Below are 18,970 nucleotides of genomic sequence, written 5' to 3'. Positions count from 1 at the left end.
AAGCTATTTAAATATTTTAATACTATTTTAGATTGCTTACTATTTTGGGTAATTAGTATTCTTAATCAGTTAATATATTTTGGTAGACAGTCACTTTTGAGGCAAAAAAAAAAAATACAAAAATTCATATCCTGTATATATTCAAGAGTTATACTGTCAAACAATATACTGAGTTTAAGCAGATTCTTCCTAATGTCTACATCTGATAGCTTTCATGCTGTATGTGCAGCTGATGATTGTAATTCAGAGGTATGACAATACACTGAATAAGGAAATGTTAAGTAGGTCTTTTTTAATACTATGTATTAATACTAGAAAAAGTGGGAGGGTATTTCAGCACTCCTGCTGTGAAGCCACACAGAGCTAGTGTGGCCTTAAGCACATTTCTTTCTAAACCTCAGTTTTCTCATACATAAGATGCAGATCAGAAAGAAAACAGAGCTTACTTCACAGGTGGATATTTATCACTATCTGACACTGTATTAAATATATTTGTTTATATGCTTATTCATCATTTCCCCCAGTACAAGTTCCATGAAGACAGGTAATATAGTAACTGGTACATGGTTGGTACTCAAGAAATATTTGATGTTTGACGGTTGAATAAGCGGATAAAGAAAGAGTCATTTTGTTGATAAAATAAAATAATGAATGTAAAACGTAATGCCTGTCTAATTCTCACAAATAATAAAATACTTTTAATGTTAATATTATTATTGGTTGAAATATAAAGTTCATTTGTATGTGAATTACTAATATAACTGTGTGTGTATGTGAGTGTATGACAATTTAAATATATGTCTAGCATTCTAAATAATATCCTGATGCTGACTACTTCTACCTTCATGCATGAAGAGTGATGTGTAAAGCTTTTCATATTAATAAGCAGACAAGTAAAACAATACATTTAAAAGTGTATATTGCTACCTTATTTATACTAGCAAAAATCAAGCAAAAAAACCTTTGTTTATCTATAAAAGTTAGATTATCCACATCAAAATAACAGATTATTTTGCAATCATTAAAAATAAAAGAATATTTATGTTTCTTAACATGGAAAAATATCTATAATAAATGACTAAAAATAGAAATCAATTTATAAACAGTAGGTAGAGCATGATACCATTTAGGTAAAATTACATATAAAGGTATGTATAGATACAGATATCTAGACCAAAAACAGATATAGAGGCTAAGGAATCAGAGCTTTGCTCACTGGGGTGGCAGGCAACTCAGAGTTGCTGAGCAGAAGAATGGTAAACCTGAGTGAGGTTGTAAGAAAATTAATCTGACAATATAATAGTGTCTAACTCCGTTAGCAACGCAAGAACTTAAGGTCTAGATGTAATGAGAGTATTGCTGAAGAAACTTTGGTCCCAAGTCATGGATATCCTGGGGTTCAAGGTTTGAGTAAATGTGTCTATTATCAGAGTCTGGTGTGTGGCCACAGTGGAAGCTGCAGCTGCTGGCAATTCCCACAACTTCTGCTGAAGGAGGAGAGGGTGGCAGTGGGGTTGGAGGTGTCACTCATCTCAGTAGTTTTCAACAAATGCTAAATGAATCTATTTAGGAATCCCCCCCACCACACCTAAACATTTATCAGTAAAGAGAACAGCTTAAGTCTTTGAAGGAACAATTCATTACCTAATTGATAGACATGACAGAAATAGAAATTCCTCTATGTCACTTTAGTATCATGGACAAATGGCCTTGAATTAGTTTTTGTAACCACACTGCTCAGAAACAGAAGAGCCTTAGTATTCTGCAGTTTTTGTACCTGTAGCATACAAAGCCAATATACTTTCAATGATACTTTTAAGTAATAGTGAAGAAACAAAAAGCACAATCTTCCCTAAGCATATGTGTAAAAAAACAACTTAGAAACAATTACAAAGCAACAACCGAACACATATAAAGTAGTATTTTGCAAACTAGATTCACAAAGATAGAATTTAAATAAGGGCAGTATTTAAAACAGGGAGGATTCTTGAGAGAGACTTCAGAGAGAGAGAGATGGTTCCTAAGAGATATGACAGACCTGGAATGAGTAGATGTGGTGTAGGACACAAAGGGGTGAGTATAGGGGTGCATGTGCCAGCAGTCCCTAGTTCTAGGATGCAGTGGGTCTTAAGATGAAGAAGCTGGACTGGATGACTTTTAAGGTCTTTTATTAAGCTAAAAACTTGTAGGATTCTGTAAGTCTCCTACAGCTCACAGCAATCACATTTACTTAGAGCAAAAAACACAAGGCCAAGTATAATAAGAAGCTAAGAAGTCAGAAAAAAGGAGAGCCATCTAGTGAAAAGACTAAAAGTTCATTATCTGTTTTAAAATGACTCAAACTAAAAAAAAAAAAAAAAAAAGATAAACTTGAAGCTATGTAGGGCTCTAAGGCTCAAGGTGACAAAAATGCTAGTATCTAAAGAGATTAAAGACTCCTAGAGAAATCATTGACCAAACGGGAAATAGCAAGAGGACTATTGCGTTAGCCCAGGCACAAGGTGATAATTTACTAAAACCAGAGATCTAGGGATGGAAGCAGAGGAGGAACAGATATGAAAATGAGAAGTATCAATACGAAAGAAACAGCAGGGGTAGCAAAGGTACACTTTCTGATATCAATAGAGGGTGAATTCCATCTAAGCAGTCACTGACTATATAAGGAGTCCTGCAAAGGAAAGGTGTCCAGCAATCATATTTTGGCACATAGGAAGCTGAGCATTAATGCTAGAACTGATAAAGAATCTATTTCTACTCAGGGCAAAAGAGATGTACAACTGGAAGGGCAGCTCAAGAAGAGAGTGCATTCAGATATTAAATAAGGAATAATGTAGCTGGGCAGTAGGTTTAGTTACATAGATGTTTTAGAAGTTTTATTTATATAAGTTTGATTTAGCATCATTTAAACATACTACTGCAAAACAATGTGTACTTGGAAGCTTTTCTTTACAAGTGAGTTTTTCACATGGTTTAAAATTTTTGCATAGCATTGAACACAGAAGTAGCTTAACACAGGTGAAAGAGATTTGAACTTAAGTGAATTTGAGACAGTAAGACTGATTAAACTTCAAACAATTTACCAAATACTCTGTTTGGAGATGGTGTGTGTATGTGCATGTGCATATGCATATTTATCCACTATGTATATATACGTATGCGTGTATATCCTGTGTATGTGGTGTTCATGTTATCTTTCTGGGTTGTATTCAGATAAAGGTCATAGCAGATTTTGTAGAAAAAATAAGGAAGCCTAACAATATTAATGTTTATTATTTGATGACATGTACTAATGTATACCAAGCCCTGACATCATGTGCATTTTAACCATGTGCAAGCCACCATCATCTGCCCTGACTACTGTAATAGCCTCCTACCTGGACTCCCCACTACCTCTCTTCTCTTCCTCTCCCCTAACCCACTTTCCACACAGAAGACACAGTGATCTTTATAAAACAGAAAGCTGTTTATAGTATGACACCTACTTAAAATCTTTGATGACTTCCCACTAGGATAAAATCTAAGCTCCTTAACAAGGCCTGCATGATTAAAAAATGACTTTGGCCCATACCATACTGTACAGCCTCTTCTGGTGTCCCAGTCTTATCAAGTGACACATTCTAGCTAAATGGCTTTATTTCTCTGAACAAGCTCAGCTTTTCCCTGCCTTGGAAGCTTCACATAAGCCATCCATTCTGCCTGTAATACTCTTTTTCTGACTCTCCACCTTGCTAACTCCTTTCTCATCCTTTACATCTATATTGAAATCCCACTTTCTCAGAGACTTCCCTAACTCCTGATGTAGATTGCCCTGTTATAATCTCTATTCCTACCCTCTACATTTCCCTACTATTTTACAATCTCTGCAGGGGCAGAATCTGTGTCTGGTTTTTTTTCGTCATTGTATCTCCAATATTTTAGCACAATGCTCAGCACATGGTAGGCAGGTGCTCAAGAAATAACTGGATGAGAAAAGCACTAAAAGTAAGCAGTAGAATAGTTTCCTCCAGGAAAAAATCTTTCTTAAATTTTATGTAAAACAAGAAATATTTTAAAAATGTGAATTGCATAAGAACATAGGAAAGTCAAGCTAGCCTCAATTTATGGTTATTAAAATATGATTTCAATACTCGCCAGCAATACTTTTCCGCTTTTGAACTATTGCATGATGGGGAGCAGAAGGTGACTGGAGTGAATCTGTGAGGTTTTCAGAGTCATGATTTGCGGTGGTCCTTATAAATTCCATAGCAGCCTGGAGAACTCTAAGCTGTAGTGCAACAGCCATATCTAAAAACAGAAGATACTAGAATGTTTTCAAGCTATGTGATTATTAATTTTTTAATTGAACTGATTTTATGTATCATGACAATAATGTTTTGTTAGATATCAATTTTAAAATTTTGGTCAGCATGGGGGTGATAGTCGTAGACATTTTAAAATTCTTGTTAAAGGCAATTTTAAAGCAAATTTACAAATGGTCACTAAAAAACCTTCAATGGAAAAATATTAGCTCACAAATTTATTTCATTTTAAAAATTGTTTCAAAGAAGAGGGTTTTTTTCTATATAAGGCAAAAGTTTAACCAGCAATTATCATACTTTTTGTTTCATATTCACTTTAATAATTACCATTAAAGAAAACAAAAGGGTATTACTATGCAACATATGCTTTTAAATTCTACTTGGTAAGAAAAATCAGTGACATCTTTCAATTATGTATTGCCAACTACTAACTACACGGTAGAATCACTTTTTCTGTTTTTGCCACTTTTTCAAGCCTTTTTAGGCTTCTTTTTAAAAACTGATACATATTATCACAAAATTAATGTTAAACTTTTAGTAAAAGAGTTTCTAAGAAGAAAGATATTGTACTCAAATAACAGGTTTGTCTATTATACAACTCCCTCCCCAAATTCGTAAAAATTAAATCTTACTTTGTGTCCTCTTGTTTTTGCTATTTTGAAGATATCCAAGCATTACAATAAGGTCTTCAATAACCCTAAAATATTGTGAGCCCGAGGAACTGCAAGCATGAATTGTAACTGCTATGAAAAGTTGCTGTATATCACACGCAAGCAATTTATATTCACTGACGGGAATGCTAAAGATAACAACACAAGAAGAAAACAGAACATTTATAAGAAAAAGAACAAATAATTTAAGACACAGCTAACCAGTTTAAAAGGTTTAAATTCCTGTTTGACCAGCTTGCACTCATTCATGCAGTCATTTGATATTTATTCACACTTATTCTATGGCAAGTAATATGTAGTGTGTATGCTAGAAGTAGAAATAAGATACACTTTGACACCTGTCAAAAATACATAGTTTTTCAGAAAACCGGACAAGTAAACAGATCACTATAAATAGTAAATGGTTGTAAGTGCAACACTAGAGATTAATACAAGATACTATAAGAACACACAGACAGGTTTCTAGTCCACACTAAGGATGAAGATTGTGTGGGTATGAACAGGAACATTCTGCAAAGGCTTTTCAGAGAAGGTGAATTTGACTAAATTAATTAACCTCTCTGAATCTCACTTGTATAAATTAGAGTTGTCTTTAGGACTAAAAGAGGTAATAGATTTGCATTTATATTAATCACTTATAAATACCCAATAAATATGAATTAGTTACTTTTGGTCTTCAATCTTAATCTTGATAATCTACCTCAATGTATGATATTAGGCCTATAATGCTTCTTTCCATCTGGGTTTTCCAAATCAAGCAAGGGGTGGAAACTAACTCAGGCCAGTTAATAAAGTAGCATACAGGGACATTCAGTAAATACAATTTCTTGCTTTTTTTTTTCTTTCTTTCTGTTATTATTATTATTTTTTACTTTTATTTTAGGTTCAGAGGTACACAGGAAGGCTTCTTACATAGGTAAACTCGTGTATTAAAGTACACTAATACTTAAGTTTTCCTGTTCTAAAGTATTTATCAGATGTAATTTTAAATAATAATTTTAAACTTACTTCTTTTCTAATCCATTCAGGGCTGCTACTGTATTACATAACACATAGAGTAGACCATTATCCAGCAACATATCTGCTACCTTAGAACAGGAGTTTAAAATTTGGAGAAGAAGTAAAAGAGCATTATGCAAGAGTATGTTGTCATACAGAGAGGTCTCGATTAGTCCTAGAATAGGAATGACAGACCACTTCTGAAACAGTCCCGTATTTCTCACATCTTCCAGATCAAATCTATAATAAATAATACAGTTAAGAGCATGTTAGAAACAATTAGTCACAAAACAAGTAAATATGATAGCAACTATGGGTCATTTTGTTAACTTGATTTTGAAGTCATAAAAAAAATTGAGTAAGGATTCTTAACCTGTTGTTAAGATTATAAGGTCCCTTCAATAATAGGGTAAAAGTTGTTGCTAGAAGTCCATCCCAAGATAAATACACAAACGTTCACGTGAAATATGCATGCAATTTTATGGTTTTAACTGATTTATTTTAATTTATCCATGAGCCCCTTATGTCCAAAGAAACTGTTTTGGAAACAGTTTTCCAAAGCAGTTTGGAAACTGCACAGGAAAATTATTATTATTATTTTACATAGTATTTGAGAGACAGTGGACTAGTAAAAAGAAGTCTAGCAAAAGGGAATGATTCTTGAGTTCTTATCCCAATACAACTTGCCTCTGAGATGGAATGAAATTAGCTAAGTATTTTGTGCCTCATTTTCCTTATCTGTCAAAAATATGTGGTGATATATGTCCTCTTTTCTTCTCAAGGCTATTGTGAGAATCAAATAAGGTAATGCAGAACTGTTTCGTGAAAGTCAAAAGTTGTATATAAATGAAAAGTAGCATTGAAACTATCATAATAATTTAGTAAATTCTTTAAGGTCTGAATTTGTCTATCACAATAAGGAGACACACATTTCTCTCTATTCTATCACAAGCAGAAATTACAATTTAATTTCTGCCAAACTTTTGGTTTGGGAGAAAAATATTCTTTTATTTTTACACTTATTTGCTAATCCATCAGCATTCTACTAGGGTCAAAACTCGATAATCAGTGTATCCAGGAATTCTAGGTGAGGGATTTACTCCTCTCCCAGATAACCTGAAAGCTCTGAGGAGAGTAATGAGTTCCTATATGGATCCTTTATGTAATCTGTCACTGAGAATACACCAGCTATCTTTCGTTTTTTCTTTTCTTTTTTTTTTTTTTGAGACGGAGTTTCACTCTTGTTGCCCAGGCTGAAGTGCAATTGTGCAATCTTGGCTCACTGTAACCTCCGCCTCCCAGGTTCAAGCGATTCTCCTGCCTCAGCCTCCCAAGTAGATGGGATTACATGAATGTGCCACCGTGCCTGGCTAATTTTGTATTTTTAGTGCAGACAGAATTTCATCATGTTGGTCAGGCTGGTCTTGAACTCCTGACCTCAGGTGATCCACCCGTCTCTGCCTCCCAAAGTGTTGGGATTACAGGCAAGAGCCACCTGTCCAGCCTCACCTGTCTTTTCAGTTAATCTCCTCATGTTAATACCATATGCCAAATCTTAGCTATCACTTTCATCTGATGCAGCTTTTATTTGTTTCTAGTTTCTAACTAGTGAATGAACTATGAAGGATGAAGTTATATTAGAAAGAATATCATATGGCAAATAATACATTGATTTACCTGGAAAATTACTGTTAGCAGATTTTTTTTCTAAAGGTGACTAAAAGATTTTGTTAAGAGTGAGTTCACTAAATTTTACATTTAAGAGAAAAGATCTTGCTGGGTGTGTTGGTCCACACCTATAATCCCAGCACTCTGGGAGACCAAGGCAGGAGGATGGCTTGAGGTCAGGAGTTAGAGACCAGCATGGGAAACACAGCAAGACCCATCTCCACTAAAAGTAAAAAAAATTAGCCAAGTGTGGTGGTGCATGCCTGTAATCCTAGCTACTCGAGAGGCTGAGGTAGGAGGATCCATTTGAATCTAGGGGTTCAAGGCTGCAATGAGCTGAGGCATGACTGTGTCTCTCCGCACTCCAGCCTGGGGGACAGAGTGAGACACTGTCTCCAAAAAAAAAAAAAAAAAAAAGCTGGGCATAATGGCTCACGCCTGTAATCTCACACCTGTAATCCCAGCACTTTGGGAGGCTGAGGCAGGCAGATCATGAGGTCAGGAATTTGAGAACAGCCTGGTCAACATGGTGAAAACCTGCCTCTACTAAAGATACAAACAATTAGCTGGGCATGGTGGTGCATGCCTGTAATCCCAGCTACTTGGGAGGCTGAGGCAGGAGAATCGCTTGAACTCGTGAGGCAGAGGTTGCAGTGAGCTGAGATTGCACCACTGCACTCCAGCCTGGGCAACAGGCCGAGAAAAAAAAAAAAAAAGACAAGATTCCCAATTATAGTGGAGGGAAGAACATACTTACTCTTCATCAAGGCCAATATGTCGACCAAAGAACATTTCAATGAAGCATTCTAACAATTCTTGAGTTCCTCGATGAAGATACAACTGGTTGGCTAGCAAGGAAAATCCACGATTCTTGAGAAATTTATCCTTTTGTTCCTTAGATGCTCTAGCAAAATATGCATCTAATAGCTAAAGAAAAACGTTAAGTCAATTTAGACAATGCATTAAAATTAATGTATACAAATCAGTGTAACACAACTGCATTTGTAAATTATTAAGTTCATATGTACAGAAGAACATAGAAAGCTTAAAAAAATGCCATCACCACAGCAAAGCAAAAATGAATTTGTCTCTGGCTACTGCAGAATGCTAATGATGACTCTATCTTGGAGATCTTAATGATTCTCTCATGGGGAAACTGGCATTTTTAGTTGAACATGGACACCTAGTAAACTGGCAACCTTAGTTGAGTATAAGTAGAATATTTGTTCCTAATGCTGAGGGGGGGAAATCCGTAAACTATGCTCTGTCTGCAAATCTATGTATATCTGTATCTATATCTACATCTATATCTATATCTATATCTATATATCTATATCTATGTCTATCCTAGAGCTCCACTTCTAGGCTTCTTGACAGATTATTTATCCTGAGCACAGGCCCGAATTTCCACCCTTCTCTAACATCTTAAATGCAACACATGTGATACCAAATTAATCCTTCCACCTCTTTCTCACCTTTAATGATTCTCTCACAGTAGCAATAGACTCCTTTCCCTCAGACACATATCTATTTATTCCCCTACTAAAAAAACTTTCTAAGTTTACAGCATAACACTTTGTAAATACTATGTATTTATTAATACTGCCACTGCAGCACTCATCACAGAATTCCTTACATTTTACTTAGTTAAGTATGAGACTCTCCCTTCTAGACCGTGAAATTCTTGAATGTAGGAGCTTATATTATTTCCCTCTATATACTATATTGCAACTAGCTCAGGGACTTACACATGAAATGGGAGCTCAATACTAGGTTGTATTGTAAGTGATTAAACAATACCTACATCCAAACAAACTAAAGAAAATGAGAATCTTTACAAGATTATTTTAATATTGGGTTGTTTTCTAATGGAAACTATTCCTATCAAGCATTTACTCATTCAATAATATACTTAGTACCTATTACACAAGATGCCCACCCTCATGAAGCTTATATTTGTGAGAAATTTAAAAAACAAGCACACAGATTAAAAAGATAATTACAAGACATAAATAGGATGCTATGATAGAATAAACAGTAAGATCAGAGGGAAGTGATTTTGATAAGATAAACAGGGAAGGTCTTTTGAAAAGGTGTCATCTAAGCTGAGACCTGAAGTAAATGTCTAACATTTGATAGTACACTGAAGAAGAGATTTCCAATGAACCATATGTTCCTTGTAATTTTTAACAAAACAGATTTACTAAGTGTTCAGATATGGGGATTTATTGGTAGATTTAAAAAACGTACTGATATGAACCAATATATGGAGAGGGACTTAAAACTGGATGATGCAAAAATATGACCATGTAACCAAAAACCCCTATATCCCTAAAGCTATCAAAATAAAAAAATTAAAAAACAATGTGAGTAATAAGTAACAAACTATATTAGTTCATTATTCTAAAACATAAAAGAAAGATTCAGGTCTACTTTAATGTATATACTCAAAATTTTAAATTACATACATCTTTATTTTTCTGAATTAAAATAACATATCCAGTATTTGCCCTTACTTTAATAACACCTTGTTGTATAGCTGGTGACGGGTGGTTAATGAGGACCAAAAGTGTATCTGCTTGAATAAGCTTGTCCATCACATCTTCAAGCATAACATCAGGCAGGATAAGAAGAACCCCACTTAGGAGTTCATATAATCCACAGCATATAGGTACCAAACAGTCTTCAGTTACACTAAAATAGAGACCAAAAAAGTCTTACTAACATGATGAGAAAAGTACATGATGATTACCTCAGGAACTGTGACAAGTAGTAGCATTCTTTGACAGGTGAAACAAATGTTCATAATGTTTAAGAAATGTTTCCTAATTTAACTGTCATTAACAAATTTACCATCACTTTTTATCATTGATTTTTTTGGCCATATAGTCTACTAACACTATTCGATTCTACATCTCTGATGTCTAATACAGTAGTCACTGTTACTTATGCTATTTATTTAAAGTTAAACTAAAAATTCAGTCCCTCAGTTGCATCAGCCACATTTCAAGTGCTCAATAGGCATATGTGGCTAGCGCCGACTGTATTAGACAGCATGAATACAACATGTCCATCACTGGAGAAAGTTTCACTGGACATTGCTACTTGAGATGCTATTGGAAATGTTTTTTCCACCAAGGAAGAAACAGTTTTATTAGGAGTGTAGGCATGTCAGAAAAACCCAGTTCAGTCACAGAGCAGAGAGGCAAATATTGGTACAGGGGAAGAATCTAGCATTACAGAATATCCTCTCAAGAATCAAGTGTGAAAATAAAACCTCGATCTAAATATCCTAACAAATGCTGCTGGGTTTAGCCCAGGTGAAACTTCTGGAAGCTCCTGGTGAAACGAGATTTTTTCATGAAGGAATGCTCTCTAGCACTGCTGCATCTGAGCTCCACGTAAAGTCATGGGTCTGCGATAGCAGAAGTAGAGGAAAAGATAAGTGGGATATCTCATCACCAAAGCAAGGTCATCTGTGTCCAGGTGAGAGAGGAACCTTAAGTGTTTGGAGAGAGAACAAACTGGAGTAGCAGAAGAAAAATGGCTGAAGAAATACAACGTCTAGGCAATGTCTGTCATGACGTGGAGGACTCTGTGCAGTCTGATGTGAGCCTGTCCTGGGAAACACCGGCATTTCTTTCTGAGGCCATTTTAGCTCTCTTCTGACTTCATCCAGAGAACTGCCAATGTTCGGCACCAAGACCTGCATTATAATTACCTGAGTGGAATGGAGTGACCACCCTATGACACCCGTTCCTCTTCCCTTCTGGAGCAGTCACTTGTCTCAAATAAAGTGAGATGTTACCCAGGACAGGCCCAATCTAGAAACCACTCCCACCTTCACATGAACACCAAGTGGATAGAATCATTCTCATGAGTCAAAGCTTTAGAGAAATCCTATCGTTTCTCTGTCCTGAAGAATTTTTCCTTAATAACTATAAGGAATTAAATCACAATATATACATATTTTAAATGCTACTTATGGTTTAGATTTTGGTTAAATATGGAATTCAGTATTATCTAGCATTAAAATAAGGAAAAATATATCTTTCTGTTTGTTATTATTACATATATAAAGAAATAAACTTTTCTGTTTGTTATATTATAAGAAGTGGCATAATGAAGACATTTCCAGATGGGTAGAGAGTCTTTAAAGAATAGTAAAATAAAGGTGGAAGGAGTGCAGAAAAACACATAAGTACCTGTGAGCACTTGCAGTTCGGATGTAATTTGGCTCATAACCAAGAGAATAGGCAAAGTTTTCCCAGTCATCAGTGTTTCTATCAACAAGACTTGGCCAACGGCCAACAGCTGCAGATCCATTCTGTGAAGGAAAGGCTAGCCCAAGGCTTGCAACAGTGCTGTGGCTTCGCTGGAAGGAGGCCAACCCCTTTAGGTGATCAGGTCGGCGTGGGCAGGACTCATCCCCAGGACTGTCATCTTCTGACCTGGGTTCTGCTCCCAACTCTTTATGATCTGCTTTGACCACTGGAAATCCCAGCACTCCTTTTGGGACATCACTGACAGAGACTTGGGCTGAGAGAACAGCTTCCATTTCACAAACAGTTTTTGCAGACTCACAGCTACTGATGAATGCATCCTCTTTGCCTTTTTTCAGTGTGTCGGAACTCCCCAAAGAATTTTGTTTCTCTGATTGGATGGCAACATAAGTATCTGCAATATTTTGTAACCTGTCAATACTACAACCCAAACTTCCAGTCAGTTTTTGTGATTGTATTAGTAGTGAAGAAGTAGGGAATGCTGGTAGGCTTCTAGAACGCAGCATATGGGCGGCCATCTGTTGTGGAATAATATTAGAGGAATTCTCTCCTGGTAAGAGTAGATACAAAAATACTACTTAAAAACCTATTAAGTGGGACCACCTCTCTTTTGCATTATAAATTGCAACCAGAGCAAAAGCCCATTTATCTAGCACTGTTAAAATCCATATAGGTTAATTTTACAAGTAACTAATGCTTAAAATTCCTTTACTCTTTCTTTTTGTAAGAGACAGTGTCTTGCTCTCTTACCCTGACTGAAGTGCAGTGGCACTATCACAGCTTACTGCAGCCTCTAACTCCTGGGCTCCAGATAGCCTCCCACCTCAGCCTCCAAGCAGCTGGGACTACAGGCATGCACCCCTACACCTGGCTTAATGCTTAAAATTCTTAAATGCCAAAGCTATTTTTATTTTAACCACTTTTTATTAATATATTCCCAAAACATATGTCTTTTTCTGTCTTAATAAAATACAGTATTGACTGAATGATTCAGTCATTAGGATTAATGGTTCTACTGTGCTGAAATTAAGTGAATTAAGTGAAACTCAATTTACCTCAGGCTAGCAGTTACCAGGATGTAGTGGAAAGAGTGTGGGCTTTGCAACTAGATATAATTGGATTCAAATGATAGTGAGGTTGTCCAAGGTAAATCACTTAATTGTACTACAGTTTCTACAAATGTAAAACGAGGGTTCAGAATATCTACTTTGCAGGGTTGCTTTAAAGATTGAGATTATATTCGTGATGCACCTAGCATACAGGTCAACACATAATAGGTGCTCAAAAAATGGTAGTACTTGTTGTTATTTGCCTAAACAGCCCTAGACAGTTCTCTCTCTCCTCCATTTTTGCAGTCACTTCTTGCTGCTATTAGTGAGAAGTAATAGTTTCTTTTCTTGTCACAGCTCTCTAATTTACTGCTTCTAATATTCTATGTAGGAAGACACCAGAAAAATTATTCTCATTGTAATGCATGGGATATAAGTGCATGCCATTCAAGGTGTGGTCTGTGAACAAGCAGCATGGGCATCAACACCACCTGTGGGATTGTTGGAAATTCACATTCTCAGGCTCCACCCTAGATCTACTGATACAGAATTTATGAGGGAGGGGCCCAGGAATCAGTGTCAACAAGCTCTCCAGGAGATTCTTTTGCAGGTTAAAATTTGAGACCATGAATACAGAGTAAACAGGCATTAAGTGAACTGCTTTAGAGCATAGACTTTGTGGCAATAAAATAGCTCCATAGCTCAGAATTTTTTTCTAGTTATTTCTGGATTTTGGCTAGAGAGCTAAAGTTGCCAAAGGATTCTGTTCAAAAGATCTGGAAAAAATGGAGGTATGATTGTATTTGAAAATGTTTCAAAATGACACAGATGATTTAAAAAACAAATATGTCCCGTAAAATTCCAAATAAAACTAATTTGAAAAGGCCAGGTGCAGTGGCTCGAGCCTGTAATCCCAGCACTTTGTGAGGCCGAGGTGGGTGGATCGCTTGAGCCCAAGAGTTCGAGACCAGCCTAGGCAAAAAGACAAAACCCTATCTCATTTATTTAAAAAAAATTTAAAAAAAAAAAAAAGAAAAAAAACTAATAAAAACATAGCCTTAAAATATTATTATAAAAGGGCATAAAAAGTGCTAGAGAATAACTGAAACACTTTGGGAGGAAAACAAAACTAGAGACTAATACCTACACACCTAGTTCTATCTACCTCTATTACTATCTCACCCGCACTATTTGATAATTAGGATTGAAGCTAAAGACAAGACTAGGACTGACAATAAGAGCAATGTCCCAGTATGGAAAAGGACGGTAGTCAGGTAAGGAAAAGATGTATGGTCAGTTTGCAACTAGAAAACCTGCACCTATTCTTTTTTTCTATAAAGTAGCGATGAGACTCTGTTAAGAGTAAATTAGGAAGACAGAAAAGTACCGCAGGCTTAAAGACTTGAATATACTTACTATGGAAATAGAAGACGGTATTGATTCTGAACATACCTAAAAATTACAGGGCAGCATTTAAAGCTCTACTACAACTTTCAGCAGTACGACAGCGGTTAGACTGAGGCCAGTTAGCATTTTTCAGTTCAAGAATACCAACAGGCCAAGGGGACAAGGAAACTGAGATAGTTTCCAACTGAATAACTGCTGAAGTTATTGGCTAATGTGACCTAGGCTGGACAGGGAAAGCGAGATAAGGGGAACTTTGGAGTGTGATTTAAAAAAAAAAAAAAAAAAAACCAAAAACAAAAAACAAAGACGGGAGGTTGTCAGTTACAGAGGATGACTGCATCCCCTTTGCCTTTTTTCAGCATGTCAGAACTCCCCCAAAGGATTCCGTTTCTCTGGTTGGCTGGAGGGCTAATGATACAGAAAGATTCTGTTCAAACGACCTGGAAAAAAAATGGAGCCACGTACAGTATTTGAAAATGTTTCAGAGTGACGCATGTGATTGAAAAATAGATCACATAGATAGAATAGAGTGGGATACTGGAGTTTCACAGGTGCTTGAAAGCACTCTTGATGATAAAGTCCAAGACAGATGCATGCAGAGTGGTAAGACAAAGTAGAGAAAGGGTACCCTGAGTCAAAAAATGTGAAGCTGGAGTATTGGGTGGCCATTTATCTGGCAAGTGAAGTTGTCTAGAATCATGGTTTTAGGTAGAGAGAAGAGAATAAAAGTTTTTAAAAAGCTTCTGAAGAAAATGGTAAAATAAATCAGAAGCTTGATGAAAGACAAATGACTATGATAAGAGAGGTCAGAGAATGCCAGAACAAGATAGCATGAGCCTTATCCATTTTCTCAGTTCTCTTGAGGACCTGTGCTGGGTGTCTCTTGTTAGATTGAATGAGGTTGTACTATATACACTTCTAAAATATGTACAATTTAATTCTCTAAGAATATTCAGAACTAAAGTGAGAAGGCTATACTTCCATTATTGCTATTTTTACCTTCATATGGTGAAGCAGTAAAACCAGATGGGCTTATTACCATAAATCCAGGGCTCATAAGGGACCTTCCTCCACTGCTGGAATGCCTCAGGTACATGATTGACTGTACTTTCTCCTGAAAGATCTTGCCATCTAGAATCCAAATTTTTTTTTGAGAGAGCAAAATTTTTAAAAAGGATAAAACAAAAATACAACTTTAAAAGCAGATTATTAAATTCAAATTTTGACAAAAAGATGTTTAAAGAGAACAATATATGGCATACTTTATACTAAGGCACATTTGATATGTGAATACGTACTCTTCACAATTTTTTAGTACAGATTTTGCTATTGTTTATTATTTGTGGCCACATTAACTTCTATTTTCTTAATTCCAACTGTACTTACAGTTATTTCTATGGTTTAACATTTAACTGTTCACTTTTTATATGTTATTATCACCTCTCAAGGGAGACTGTTCATCTGTTCATTCCTTGAGGAAAGGACTGTGTCTTTTATTTTTATAAATCCCCATCAGTGTCTAATTGTAAAAACTAATCATTTCTGAGCTTCATACTTATAAATTCGACTGCTTGGTTTCTTAAATGAATCACAAATGCAACAAATCTAAATCTGAATCATATTTTTGCCCCAAATTTACTCCTTCTGTTTTGTTCTTTGGGAAGTTCCCATGTGGAAACCTGGAGCCACCCTTGACTACTACCTTTCCTTTATCCATGGCAAATCAGTCACCAAGTTCTGCTGACTTTTTCTCTTTTTTTGAGACAGCCTTGCTCTGTTGCCCAGGCTGGAGTGTGGTGGCGTGATCTTTGCTCACTGCAACCTCCACCTCCCTGGTTCAAGCAATTCTCATGCCTCAGCCTCTCGAGTGGCTAGGATTACAGGCATGTGCCACCACGCCCAGCTAACTTTTTCTTTTTTCTTTCTTTTTTTTTTTTTTTTAAGGAGAGACGAGGTTTCGCTATGTTGGCCAGGCTGGAGTTGAACTCCTGGCCTCAAGTGATCTGCCCACCGTGGCCTCTCAAAGTGCTGGGATTACAGGCATGAACCACCATGCCTAGCGTGACTTTATTTTTTGTTTCTTGAACTCTTCTTTTCCCTACTATAGTGCTATAATTCAGGCTTTATCATCTCTCAACTGGATTACTATTAGATTTCTAAATGATATCCTTGATGAATATCTCGTTACTCTCAAATCCTCACAGCTACCAGAATTCGCTCTCTCTCGAATGTCAACTCTTGCTTAAAACCTTCCAGTGGCTTTCTATGCCTCCTTATCACCTTGGATAAAATCAAAGCTTCTTGTCCACAAGAATTACCACTATTTGTCCCTAGGCCCCTCCCCAGCCTTGTTTCATAAATTACATTTCAGCAACACCACTTTCACCTAGTTCCCTGTCAAGCTGTTTCCTTTGCCTGGAAGGCCTTTCTCTTTGATTCCCACTCATCCTTTAAGATTCAGGGCAGGCAACACCTCCTCTGGGAAATCCCCCTCAGTCTTCATATGCTCTATGCTACCAGAAAACAAAAATGTTGACTTCCTTATCACTGTGCTTTCCATGTGGCATGATATAATCATTTCTTTATGCTCTTTCCCTTAACTAAGCTGTAAGCATCTTAAGAGAGGGGGCCATATTTTACCCATCTTTGTAACTAACCCACTTCCAGAATCTTTATAATGTGCTGAGACTACCATAAAGTCATGCTATCTAATTTCATTTGGACCTTTACTACTGCTCATTTTATTCATTTACTACGTTTTTTTTCTTTTTTCTTCTTCTTTTTTTTTTTTTTTTGAGATAGCCTGGCTCTTGTCGCCCAGGCTGGAGTGCAATGGCACGCTCTTGGCTAACTGCAACCCTCGTCTCCCAGGTTCAAGCCATTCTCCTGCCTCAGCCTCCCAAGTAGCTGGGATTACAGGCATGTGCCACCAAGCTAGGCTAATTTTTTTGTATTTTTAGTAGAGATGGGGTTTCGCCATGTTGGTCAGGCTGGTCTTGAACTCCTGACCTCAGGTGATCTGCCTGTCTCGGCTTCCCAAAGTGCTGGGATTACAGGTGTGAGCCACCGTGCCCGGCCCCATTTACTATATCTCTTAAAATGGCTATTGTACAACTAGTCTTACAATGTAAATTTATGACTCAGCTTTCTTATAGGTACGTTCTTGCTTTCTTTCTTACCACATTACATTTCCCTGGTTCTTAAAAAAAACTGATTATTCCATCTTTCTCTTTTACTGATTCTTCGTTCTTGTCTTACCCTCCAACTAGTAATATTACCAGCAGTTCTTTCCTTAGCTTTCTCTTTCCTTCTCTCTCTCTACTTTTCTTCAGTGGTCTCATCTGTTCTCAGAGCTTCACCTCACTTCTGTGTGGACTGCTCCTCATAACCTACCCTTCCTTCTTCATGCTGTAACCCTCATTCCCAATTGCCTACTAGAAAATCATATTATAAATAACTGTAGGGAACCTCAAATACAACATATATTATACAATCAAAGCCATTCTCCTTTTTCCTTAACACCCCCAGAGTCATTCCATCCTAAACTTCCTACTTCTCAATTTATCCCTCCTTTCCAGTTCCACTATTACTATGCCCATATTCTGTTATCTTGTCTCTCATGGACTACTATAATTGGGCTCACTGCCCCTAGTTCCTTATTTCTGAATCCTGCTGCAATAATTTACTTATATCATAGCCTTTGCTCAAAACAAACAAACAAAATCCTTTCAATGACCAATAACTAAAATACAAGTTCAAATTCTCTGGCCTTACATTCAAGGACCTATTTGATATGACTTTCGGGTAAAAATAAGTAAATGGTGGTCTTAAACTATATTTATGGCATTATTTGTCACTATTTCTTTACAGATTCCCTATATATAGGTAAAACTCATTAGTCCTTATTTTTTCTTTCCATTTTTCCTCCCTTTAAAGTCACTGTCTTTACCTGGAACAGTAACTCTCCAATCTACCTATCAAATTCTACTAAAAATCTTCAGTGTCCACATCAGATGTCATGTAACCCATTAAATATTCTCTCCACAGTGGTCGGATGAAACCCTCTGTCCTTTGAAATCTCATTAGTTCTTCTTTTGTGTCTCTTCGATACTTACCAAATATATATATATATATATATTTTTTTTTTACTGTAGTTATTTGAGTCTACGTCCCCTATCTCTACTTGGCATTTAGACTCCTTGAGGGCAGAGGCCACGTCTAGTTCATTCTATAACTCTCTGCCCTATCCCAACCCCAATATGTAATTAGAGTAGCAGAGAGGCCATTCAAATATCAAACAAATGTGAATCAAGTGGGAAGAATAAAACAAAAGTAGAAATAGACATGATCTAACAAAAATGACTATACCTACCTATGTGCAAAGAAAAGTAGAAGTTCGTGGGATTGTGACAAACGTAAGTATTAGTAGGAGGGTGAACTGCTAAAAGGAAATTGAAGATAATTGTCAATAATTCCAAATCTGGAGGAGATCCAAGGACTTCTGCTATAATTTTCACAAATGATCTACAAACCTCTCGGGGCATGGGTGTGAGTTGCCCCTCTTTGTGTTCCTGAAAAAATAAAAATCAAACTCT

General features: G+C 36.4%; 1 protein-coding gene across 1 annotated transcript in view; it reads right to left on the bottom strand.

Annotated features, from left to right (window-relative positions):
- Positions 1-18,970, bottom strand: part of LYST (lysosomal trafficking regulator) — a 217,038-nt gene that overhangs the window by 79,429 nt on the left and 118,639 nt on the right. Inside the window, exons 21-28 of the mRNA XM_045391489.3 lie at positions 18,748-18,946; positions 15,375-15,506; positions 11,842-12,469; positions 10,153-10,330; positions 8,394-8,563; positions 5,978-6,208; positions 4,931-5,097; positions 4,132-4,284 (exon numbers count right to left, since the gene is read on the bottom strand). Of these exons, the coding sequence (XP_045247424.2) occupies positions 4,132-4,284; positions 4,931-5,097; positions 5,978-6,208; positions 8,394-8,563; positions 10,153-10,330; positions 11,842-12,469; positions 15,375-15,506; positions 18,748-18,946 (1,858 nt within the window). The remainder of the gene's footprint in view (positions 1-4,131; positions 4,285-4,930; positions 5,098-5,977; positions 6,209-8,393; positions 8,564-10,152; positions 10,331-11,841; positions 12,470-15,374; positions 15,507-18,747; positions 18,947-18,970) is intronic.

Source organism: Macaca fascicularis, chromosome 1 (assembly GCF_037993035.2).
Source record: "Macaca fascicularis isolate 582-1 chromosome 1, T2T-MFA8v1.1".
NCBI classification, from domain to species: domain Eukaryota; kingdom Metazoa; phylum Chordata; class Mammalia; order Primates; family Cercopithecidae; genus Macaca; species Macaca fascicularis.
Note: the sequence above shows the minus strand (reverse complement) of the source record. Positions and strands in the feature narration are given on the sequence as shown.